This window comes from Colias eurytheme, chromosome 9 (assembly GCF_061535395.1).
Source record: "Colias eurytheme isolate Ceu_HAF_F1 chromosome 9, ilColEury1 Martin Lab GWU primary, whole genome shotgun sequence".
In the NCBI taxonomy this organism is placed as follows: Eukaryota; Metazoa; Arthropoda; class Insecta; order Lepidoptera; family Pieridae; genus Colias; species Colias eurytheme.
This window is the reverse complement of record NC_142988.1, coordinates 2,676,277-2,687,686: the sequence shown is the minus strand read 5'-3', so window position 1 is coordinate 2,687,686 and position 11,410 is coordinate 2,676,277. Positions and strand designations below refer to the sequence as shown.

The following is an 11,410-nucleotide window of genomic DNA, read 5'->3' as shown; positions in this document are numbered from 1 at the left end:
AAAGAAAAACAACTTCAAAAAAGAAAAGTAAAATGTAAAAAAAGATTTGATATCACAAATTACTGCATATTATTTAGATGTGCTATTTACTAAATAGTTTTGCTATCGGTCATTTGTATAACATAATATACTTATGTTAACACATTATAAATTAAATAAATTTATATCAATATCTATTATCTACTACAACCTAGTATTAGTAATACATATTAGTAAATACCTTTCAAAATCTATTAAATGTATTTTTAGCAAGACGTACCTAGTCATTTAGTCATTTTTTCACTGCATACATTTATAAAAGTTCATGTAGTACCTATGATAAATTTATTAAGTGATACAATCTTTGTTCACATTTTCTTTTCTTTTTCTTATTACACTGTAATATCCTAAAATAATATTGTCACTCGTTCAGATATATTTGTAATATGATTGTTGTAATTTCCTGTAAGTAAAGATACATAAATTATTTTATTCTCATAAACAATTATTTTAGAATTAAGAGTTTTCAAACTTTGTATTCTTTGTTGTAAATTCAAAATAAAAATAAAATCTGTGTGAAATCTCCTCCTTTTTTTGAAGTCGGTTAAAAACAAAGCACTCAATGACAACGATACAATAAACAGCACAACCAACATCCGAGTTGGAGGAGGAGCGAGGCAGAATGATATAAAATAAAGATGATAGACACTAATGTTTTCGAAGATAGATATTTGAATTTAAGAACGCAATATATTTTTGTTTACTTCAGTTCAGCCAATTGCCGTATATTTTAATACGGCAAATAAAAATACCTGCCGTATAAATCGTATTTTAAATGCCTATAAATACTTAAATGTGTGTTTTCTTAATAAAAAAAGGTTTCTTTTAATAGAAGGGGTTTTAGGTTAAAAGCAAAGAATTTTTTTAAAGATTGAGCGCGCTATAAGACTGAAAATACACAAACTAGTGCTTTTTTGCTGTTCGTATACTGCCTTTTCGAAAATTGAGTTGGCAACACTGAACATTATCGTCCGATAGCCACTGGGAATATCGGTGTCGGCTCCGATATCCGATATCGGACCGGACAATGTGAAAGACAGGCACATATTTCATACATTTTACTTCCGTCCGATATCGGATATCGGCTATCGGCTTCCGATATCCGATATCGGATCGGATAATGTGAAAACGCTCTTACGCTTGAGTATGCTCAGGAATAGAACCCTTTCATTTTTCAGGGTCTGATTCGATGTGGTTTAATTGTTATTAAATAAACAAAAATAATAATTAATAAATATTTATTAAAAAAAAATTATGAGGCGTGCACTTTTGGATTTTCCAAATTATTATTATTACTTACATACATTATTATAGAGAAATTCCCGAATCTTCGATTGATCCACGACCACGATACTAAAAAATAACATAAGGGAAAACATCATTGAGCTACAACGTATAGAGGAGACACCATGAACAAAATCTGTGCTGCAAGCGCGGCGGCGCGGGGCGGCTTGGCGTCATAAATTAAGCGATATCATCGACTCACCGCTATAGAGGCGAAACTTTGTAAATATTTTGCCTATTACTTATCAATTAGGAACAATCAATGAAACAAAATAAATATATAATTAATCTAATATAAATTATTAATAAACTTATCAATTAAAAACAATCAATGTAACAAAATAAAATGATGCGTAGGTAATTAATTTTCATCTTTCATGTTTTAACCTTTTTTCACATAATATCCACAGTACAATCTTTTCTAAACGTTTAAAATTATTTTATAATCAATTGAAATAAGAAAGTCGCTTTGCAACCACAGTTGCACGAAACAAGATTTTCGATCGTGTTATTGCAACTGTGGATGCACGTAGCAAAGCAAGGGGTCATTTTTTTTTCTCAAGCATATGAGCGGGTAAGGAAGTTATATGTGTGCTTTGAACCAACGGATGCAGAAATTATCTAACAATTAATTCAAGATCCTTTTACATATTATGTAATAATTCATCTCGTGACATTGATAATTCAAAAAAAAATTATAACCGCATCTAACAACACACTCAAAAATCTGTCACCGTCTCACCGCTAAGCAGCAGAAAAAAGTAGGTAGGTACCATGTAGGTACTGTCTACTTACTTGACACTGGCAAATAGCTCAGAACAAAGAATCCTATGGAACTGCCGTAATTGTTCAATTTGACGCGGAAATAATAATGATATACCCATCTCTTTCTCACAACAGTGGTTTTACCTTAGAAAAAGCATCTACACTCTTTTTATTAGCGCTCTCTTCATTGGCATCGATGTACCTTTGCTGCGCGGACGCCATCTTAGTATACGGTTTTGTTTACATGTGAGAAGATGTAATTGTGAAATTTTTATGATTTTCCAGTGTTTTTCGACCATAATCGAGTGTAATAAGTATAATTGAAAATAATAATAGGTACCATGAAGTGTTCTATAGTAGGTTGTGGCCTATGCCAAAGCAAAAACAGGCCGAATCTAACCTTTCAACGGTAAGTGGCTAACATTTTGTTAAATTGTTGCTTATATTAAAGTGTATTTATTATCAAGTGTATAGAAATCTTTTAATCATTTTACATTTAATCGTCTTAGTTATTATGAGCTGTAGAAACCCGCAATATTCTCCTTATTTCATTTGCATCGAAAACATAAACATGAGTGCTAGTGTCGAACATCATCGCATAAACACCTTATCGATAAATTATTAATTTGTTTATTAATTACGTGCGAAGTTATATATTGTTGTATATTTTCTCGTTTTAGTTTACCAAGTAACGAATCCCGGCGAAAGGCATGGTTGGAAAAGATTGGCATAGAAAATATCCGGCCAGGAACTAAAAACATTAATGTGTGCTCATTGCATTTTGAAGAGAGCGCATTTAATAAGACTTTAAACATTGTTTGATTGAGAGATGATGCTATGCCAACAGTATTTGCAAAGGTAAATAATTCATCAATCTTTTTATTAAACAACTAGCTGCTCCGCGCGGTTTCACCCCCGTGGCTCCAATACTGTTGGTCGAAGCGTGGTGATATATATTATATACCCTATAGCCTTCCTCGATGAATGAGCTATCTAACACCGAAAGAATTTTTCAAATCGGACCAGTAGTTCCCTAGACTAGCGCGTTCAAACAAACAAACAAACTCTTCAGCTTTATAATATTATAGTATAGATTTTATTTAGCTCATCCTGTTTGTTTTTTTTAGGTACAAGGTAGTAATTGAAATTGTACCCCCTTACTGTTGACCGATTAATCTAATTGCTATATGCTTCACAATATCTTTTTTGACATAATGCTCTAGAGACCTAGACTGTCATGAGACAAGTGGTGTGATGACTGGTACTTAAAACCTACTGAGTTATTTTTTAGTTTTTAAGATATTACCTACATTATTAAAATCTTTTAAAGTGAAACTTTTATTACATCGTCTCAAACTTTTTCTATACTTAATATTGTAAAAAGGAAAGATTTGATTGTGTATGCACAAAAAGACCTCAAAACTACTGGTCCAATTTTTTTAATTCTTTCGTTGTTGGAAAGCTACACTTTCCATAAGTATATAATACACTATGTTTGTTCAATAAATTATTTTAATAAAAAAAAAATACTAAAAGTTTTACAATTTACCAAACATTGAGTCCATGTTTCTGTAGCAATCTATTTATTATTACTTGGGACCATATCTAATGTAACATTTTTATCTCTTTCAGGCAGACCATCCATCTCAATTTGCTTTAATTGACATATCAAATACTACTGATCAACCATCATGCTCAGGTTATTCACATCCACAAGATGCCAAGGATCTTGAATTGGTAAGAGCAGTTCTTGAATAGAAAACCTATATGAAATAATTCTTGTTTAAAAAAAGGGAACTTCAATACGTAACTTTTTCATAGTCTTAGTCATACATGCTGAGATTCATGTGTATAATTATGAGAACTGTTATCAATAATTAAAATTTATTTAATGTTTTAGGCTTCAGCACTCGAAGAATGAAAAAAATAGAAGAAAAAGTGGAGAAACAGAGAAAGAAAATTAAATGTTTAAATGAAGTGGTCCGTCAACAAATTTCCACACTGTATATGGCCAAGCTCATTTGCCGCATCTGTGACTACTGTCGCATGTACCTAAACATATATAGTAACCACTATAACTTAAATAAATTATTTTATGAAAAAATTGTGTTTGTTATTTAACTATACTTGCCCTTGAACATCTGCTTGAGTCACTCACATGTATTTTAGCCAGCGGCTCTGCTCTTTTTTATTTTCGTACATGCGAACGAAGTCGCGGGTAAAGAATGCTCTTATGATCGAATGGGTTGCTTGGAAGAAATTGCTTGGAGCAATAAAGCCGCCTTTTGACTAAATATGTCCTATTAAGTAAAATTTGTATTTTCTGTTTGTGTGCAATAAAGCTTATAAATAAATAAATAAAGTACCCTATGGATGGCTCCGGTCAAATAAAACCCGATGTTAAATTTCATCAAAATTGGCTTGTCCGTTTTAGCGTGAAAACGGAATATACATACATACACACTTTCGCATTTCTAATATTATAAAACCTATCTTATGTGTTAATTCAAGTTACCCTCAATATGTGTGCTAAATTTCATTGTGATCGGTTCAGTAGTATTTGCGTGAAAGAGTAACAAACTTACACATCCATCTTCACAAACTTTCGCATTTATAATATTAGTAGGAAGTGATAGGATAGGATTAGTGAGGATACATAGGTATATAAAGAAAACCCTGTCAATCGCGAAAAAAATCAGCTGTTTCATATAAAACTGCAGAACGAAAATATCAAAATGTATTGATTACACACTACAGCCACAGTATTACAATATTATTTCCTATAGGAAATATGGTAATACTGTGCTACAGCTATCCCTAGTAGGTAGGTACAATTGCAAAATGGTTAATCCGAATCACGAATTACCGAGTAACGATTGCCCGATAGAAGTAGTTATCTTTTTTATTTTGTTGAAAGAAGTACCTCTTACTAGGTAAGCACCTACTGCATACTTATCATTCAAAAAGACAAAATTCTTATTACCTGAATTACCCATTCTTAACTCTATCATCAATCGATACAATATTATCGACTAGACGAACAAGTGAACGTCCCTAGCCCGCCATGTTTGTACCCCGATTTGTTTACTTAGGTATGCAGGAAAAGTACATGCATATGGCAGTTCCATATGATCGTTGTTCAGAGGCAAATAGTCACATCTTCTTGCTAAGTCTTCTTGCCATGAAAAGCAAAAGTGACAGCTGTCAGTATTTTGTCATTATTTTTTTTTTTTTTTTTTTTTTTCTGTTATGGCAAGAAGCTAAAACTATTTGCCAGTGTCAAGTAAAAGGTAGGGAATCCATACACGGGAAAATAGGATAGTACGATATTTTTCAAGGTGATCAGAAGAGTTAGGCCAAAATTAATACAAGTTACATTATAATATTACATATTATTTACATAAACTAAATAGATTAAATATAAACTAAAAAACATTACAATTTGACGTGGTTACGGTTTGGTATCACGCTTCTGCAGTTCCACTGTATTATTTTGGAATCCATGATTACTAAATAAACTATCAATTACTTTATGTAAAGTGGCAACGTTGGACGGTTTCAGGGTGTTATTTTTCAATAGAGTGTTGATTAGTAAAGTAATTATATCCATTATCTGGGAAGTTTCAGATCCATTAGGGGCTACTTGATAACCGCAGCCATTTTCAGGCGTAGGAATCTGAGCTTCCCTAATAATAGCATTATGAGCATTTTTATCAAAACCCTTATTAGTCTTAGGAGGCAATTTTGGTTTTAAAAAATAAGTCTTTTTGTAGGATGAATTTGAACTATTTACATTCAATCTATTTGTGGTTGAATAAGCAGATGAAGACATTAATACATCCCCATAAGACTTTGATAGGTAAAACTGTACATTATAGGGCGTGGAATTTGGGGGTAGTGGGGGGTGGAGAGAGGGGGGGTGGGTACTAGGAACTTCCCCTGTAAAGGGGGGGGCGCGAAAATTAATAGTTTTCGAGATATTTACAAATTAAGTTTTGGTCCGCCTAAAGCAAAGGGGGCGCAAAGTAAGGACTTAGAAAATTTTTGATCTAAAGTGAAAATTGTATAGGAATCATAAAATACATAATTTTTATTCAAAACGCTAAAATAAGCATGTTTTATAAAAAAAACTTTTTCTCTAAAATTATTGATGATTGATGATAAAACCTAACCTAACCCTTTCCCTATCTCCTCATGTCTTTTTTATATTGTCTCAGACACTGCCTTAGCTCCGGCGCTACGGGAAGTGCAGCCCTTCCGCCCTTGCGTGACAAAGCACGGTCGCCCGTACTCCACTTCGCAGCTTCAGCTTATTGGTCGCCTTCGGCGACCAGCCTCAGCCGCTCCGCTCCGCACGGCTCCCGAGCTTTGTCACGGCGGGCGAGGGCTGCTCTCCCTCCGCGCCTCCGGCTTTTTACATACACTCTAGGGGTAGGGCAGACAAGACCACGTGGAATTCGGGGTTGACAGCTTCGGTTCTGTGGCAAGTCTTATGATAATGCAATGCTTATTTTAGCGTAACGTTTTTTAGCTAGATTCGGACTTTCGCAGCTTAATATTGAATACATAATATTCCATCATTGAAAAAATTTACATTTTACAATCCGTCATGTATCTTGGTAATTATCAAGTTTAGAGAAAAGTTGCCCCAACAAAACATGCTTTTATTAGCGTAATCTTTACGATAAAACAACACACGTAGGTATTTGATTTTTTTTGCGCGTCGACGGAGCCCCGCTTCGCGGGGCTCCTATTTCTGTGTAGTTTTTTTTTTAAAGAAACCTAACCTAACCTAACCTAACGGCTAACCTAACCTAAACTAGATTTTTTTTTTGCGCGTCGACGGAGCCCCGCTTCGCGGGGCTCCTATTTCTGTGTAGTTTTTTTTTTTAAAGAAACCTAACCTAACCTAACCTAACGGCTAACCTAACCTAAACTAGATTTTTTTTTGCGCGTCGACGGAGCCCCGCTTCGCGGGGCTCCTATTTCTGTGTAGTTTTTTTTTAAAGAAACCTAACCTAACCTAACCTAACCTAACCTAACGGCTAACCTAACCTAAGCTAGATTTTTTTTTGCGCGTTGACGGAGCCCCGCTTCGCGGGGCTCCTATTTCTGTGTAGTTTTTTTTTTAAAGAAACCTAACCTAACCTAACCTAACGGCTAACCTAACCTAAACTAGATTTTTTTTTGCGCGTCGACGGAGCCCCGCTTCGCGGGGCTCCTATTTCTGTGTAGTTTTTTTTTTAAAGAAACCTAACCTAACCTAACCTAACGGCTAACCTAACCTAAACTAGATTTTTTTTTGCGCGTCGACGGAGCCCCGCTTCGCGGGGCTCCTATTTCTGTGTAGTTTTTTTTTAAGAAACCTAACCTAACCTAACCTAACCTAAAGGCTAACCTAACCTAACGAATTGAGGGTGAATATCTCCGCCATTTTTGATTTTAGAGAAAAGTTGTTCCTATAAAACATGCTTATATTAGCGTTATCTTTACGATAAAACAATAATAACTATGTGTTAAAATGACACCAACTCCATCAAAAGTCCTGCGCCCCCTTTGCTTTAGTCCAACCCAACTAGCTCTAGTGTTAAAAGGTTATCTAGTAATCCGAATAATCGGACGATAAAATTATTTTATTCATCCGGTAATCGGACGACTAATTTATTTTATTCATCCGTTTAGGGGACGACTAGACACTTCGATTAATATTTTTGTTAAATTATAAATTGCGAATATTAATAATTTTATTTTATTTAATCTATTTTACAAAAACTATACTTAATAATAATTATTTTTAATGTTGTTGTTAAAAAATATACAAATTTCATAAATAAAATTTAAATTATAATATTTTTTTTGTTAGATAGAAATGTTTTACCTGAAATGAAACGCGTTTGACAATCGCTGTAGGTCAATTTGACACTGTCATAACAGTAAGTTCGCGTTTCAAAGATAAAATGGAGTAAAATTTTCCGATTTTCAAAAATTCGTGACTCAAAAACAAAAAGTTTTCGCGCTGTGAAATTTCAGATTTAGGTTCCATAGGACAATAGCTAACCACAAAAAAAATTACGACTCTCAACTCCACGCCCTATAATGTACAGTTTAGCCCTTTGATACATTTGGGTAAAGTTTACTTGCTTCCCCGTAAGATATATTTTTTTCAGACATACTTATTTTAATATCCTTTTGGCGTTTAAATTCTGGACAGATTTTATTAGTTGCGAAATGGAAGCCTGAACATAACAAACATGATGCACAATCTTCTTCGACTGTACAAGCGTCGCCAGAATGATCTTGACCACACTTATAACATCTGGGTTTTGAACGACATATATTTTTAGTAGCTTCAAAGAGAAATCGTTTCCGTAATGTTAAGAGATCATGAGAGTAGTTAATGTATGGATACATATTACATATCTCTACACTGCACTGCATCCTTGGCCAAGCTATCAGCCCTATCATTTCCGTGGATATATAAATTGAAATGATTGAAATATTTTTAAAACTAATGCCAACACAATTTACATATTTATTATTGTGCGCTGGTAATATTAGACGTTTAAATTGTATTGACCTCAGGTATTGACTTTTTAATAAGTATGGCAGCACCACCATACCCATCAATTCTGTCAATTGTCATCACGAATACAAATTACAAACATATTGGAAATTGGAATTCGAAAGAAGAGATCAGGGTTATACCCAAGTCTCATTTAGACTTTAGAGCAATTAAAAAAGGATTGTGCTTATTTATTATGGGAATTAGATCTGACTTTTTAGGTACCACGCTTACTAAACTAGATTTTTTTTTGCGCGTCGACGGAGCCCCGCTTCGCGGGGCTCCTATTTCTGTGTAGTTTTTTTTTAAAGAAACCTAACCTAACCTAACCTAACCTAACCTAACGGCTAACCTAACCTAAGCTAGATTTTTTTTTGCGCGTTGACGGAGCCCCGCTTCGCGGGGCTCCTATTTCTGTGTAGTTTTTTTTTTAAAGAAACCTAACCTAACCTAACCTAACGGCTAACCTAACCTAAACTAGATTTTTTTTTGCGCGTCGACGGAGCCCCGCTTCGCGGGGCTCCTATTTCTGTGTAGTTTTTTTTTTAAAGAAACCTAACCTAACCTAACCTAACGGCTAACCTAACCTAAACTAGATTTTTTTTTGCGCGTCGACGGAGCCCCGCTTCGCGGGGCTCCTATTTCTGTGTAGTTTTTTTTTAAGAAACCTAACCTAACCTAACCTAACCTAAAGGCTAACCTAACCTAACGAATTGAGGGTGAATATCTCCGCCATTTTTGATTTTAGAGAAAAGTTGTTCCTATAAAACATGCTTATATTAGCGTTATCTTTACGATAAAACAATAATAACTATGTGTTAAAATGACACCAACTCCATCAAAAGTCCTGCGCCCCCTTTGCTTTAGTCCAACCCAACTAGCTCTAGTGTTAAAAGGTTATCTAGTAATCCGAATAATCGGACGATAAAATTATTTTATTCATCCGGTAATCGGACGACTAATTTATTTTATTCATCCGTTTAGGGGACGACTAGACACTTCGATTAATATTTTTGTTAAATTATAAATTGCGAATATTAATAATTTTATTTTATTTAATCTATTTTACAAAAACTATACTTAATAATAATTATTTTTAATGTTGTTGTTAAAAAATATACAAATTTCATAAATAAAATTTAAATTATAATATTTTTTTTGTTAGATAGAAATGTTTTACCTGAAATGAAACGCGTTTGACAATCGCTGTAGGTCAATTTGACACTGTCATAACAGTAAGTTCGCGTTTCAAAGATAAAATGGAGTAAAATTTTCCGATTTTCAAAAATTCGTGACTCAAAAACAAAAAGTTTTCGCGCTGTGAAATTTCAGATTTAGGTTCCATAGGACAATAGCTAACCACAAAAAAAATTACGACTCTCAACTCCACGCCCTATAATGTACAGTTTAGCCCTTTGATACATTTGGGTAAAGTTTACTTGCTTCCCCGTAAGATATATTTTTTTCAGACATACTTATTTTAATATCCTTTTGGCGTTTAAATTCTGGACAGATTTTATTAGTTGCGAAATGGAAGCCTGAACATAACAAACATGATGCACAATCTTCTTCGACTGTACAAGCGTCGCCAGAATGATCTTGACCACACTTATAACATCTGGGTTTTGAACGACATATATTTTTAGTATGACCATATCTACAGCATTGAAAACATTGGATGGTAGGGAAAATGTAAAGATTAACTGGCAGAGAGTTATAACAGGCATACACACGTTCAGGAAGAACTTGACCGTCAAATGTAAGAACAACAGATTGTGTTGGTCTCCAAGATATGGAACCATCAATAATAACCTTATAATTGATCCTTCTAACTTTTATAATTTTTCCACAGCCAGCTGGAGTTGAAATATTTTCTATTATTTCCTCTTGGGACCATTCAGAAGGTATTCCTTTAACAATACCAATGCGACTTATGTTAAATGTTGGTATTTTTGCACTTAGCTTATTTAATTCTAAATTTTTATTTTTAATAAAATCATTAGCATCCTTTGGCGTTGAAAATGCTACAATACAACGATTTCTCCCTATTTTTTTAACACTACCAGATACTATATTTTTAATATTGTTATTTTTTAAAAATCGACCAAAAGTAATGGGATGCAATGTTGTTCCATCGCCAGGTGTTGACTCTGTACGCTGAACATGAACAATATAAGGGAAGGAGTCAGTAGATAGGTATTCTGAACGTAAATTTGGTAAAGCCGATTGTTCATTCATATTATTATTATCATTCTTAAAGGATTCATTAAAAGTAACATCAGAATTGGACTTTTTATTAGGCTCAGTGCTATCACTGTCCTGTTTCCTTAGCCTGCGTTTTTTAGGAGTGCTTTCCACCCAACTATTTTTTAATGCAAAATCGTTTTCACATTCTATACTTGGAATCGTAATATAACTAGCTACTTCAGGACCAAGTTGGAAACTTGGTCCTGAAGCTATAGGGTCGGGAGGATCGTTCATCGATCAGCCCGCCAAAATTTAAGTGCAAAAATTTTTTTACATAAGTACTAAGTATAAATCAGAATAAAATAGACTTACCAATAAAAAAACTACTAACTACACTAATTTACAAGTTTATATATAGGAAACAAAAGATATATACAAAGCCAAACTCAATTGAACATTAATTTAAATTTTTTTCATGTTAAATTTCAAAAATTACACCCGGCTCGTTCGAAGATTCCCGCGCTTTTTCGTCATTATTTTGTCAAATCAAATCCTGAATGTCAATTGTCATTT

At 33.8% G+C, this 11,410-nt stretch overlaps 1 protein-coding gene and 1 long non-coding RNA gene across 2 annotated transcripts; one reads left to right on the top strand and one right to left on the bottom strand.

Annotated features, from left to right (window-relative positions):
* The first annotated feature begins 2,140 nt into the window (after window positions 1–2,140).
* Window positions 2,141–4,526, top strand: LOC149905666 (uncharacterized). The gene is made up of 4 exons (XR_016457077.1): window positions 2,141–2,497; window positions 2,769–2,946; window positions 3,721–3,825; window positions 3,989–4,526. It is a non-coding gene; the product is annotated as an uncharacterized LOC149905666 (long non-coding RNA).
* Window positions 4,527–5,539: 1,013 nt separating this feature from the next.
* On the bottom strand, window positions 5,540–11,345 carry LOC149905665 (uncharacterized). Its single transcript, XM_090105298.1, has 3 exons — window positions 10,063–11,345; window positions 8,340–8,404; window positions 5,540–5,938 (listed from the first exon to the last, which is right to left on the bottom strand). Exons 1-3 carry the CDS (start codon window positions 11,129–11,131, stop codon window positions 5,540–5,542), a joined length of 1,533 nt encoding a protein of 510 aa, XP_089961424.1. The 5' UTR covers window positions 11,132–11,345.
* Between the last annotated feature and the right edge of the window lie 65 nt (window positions 11,346–11,410).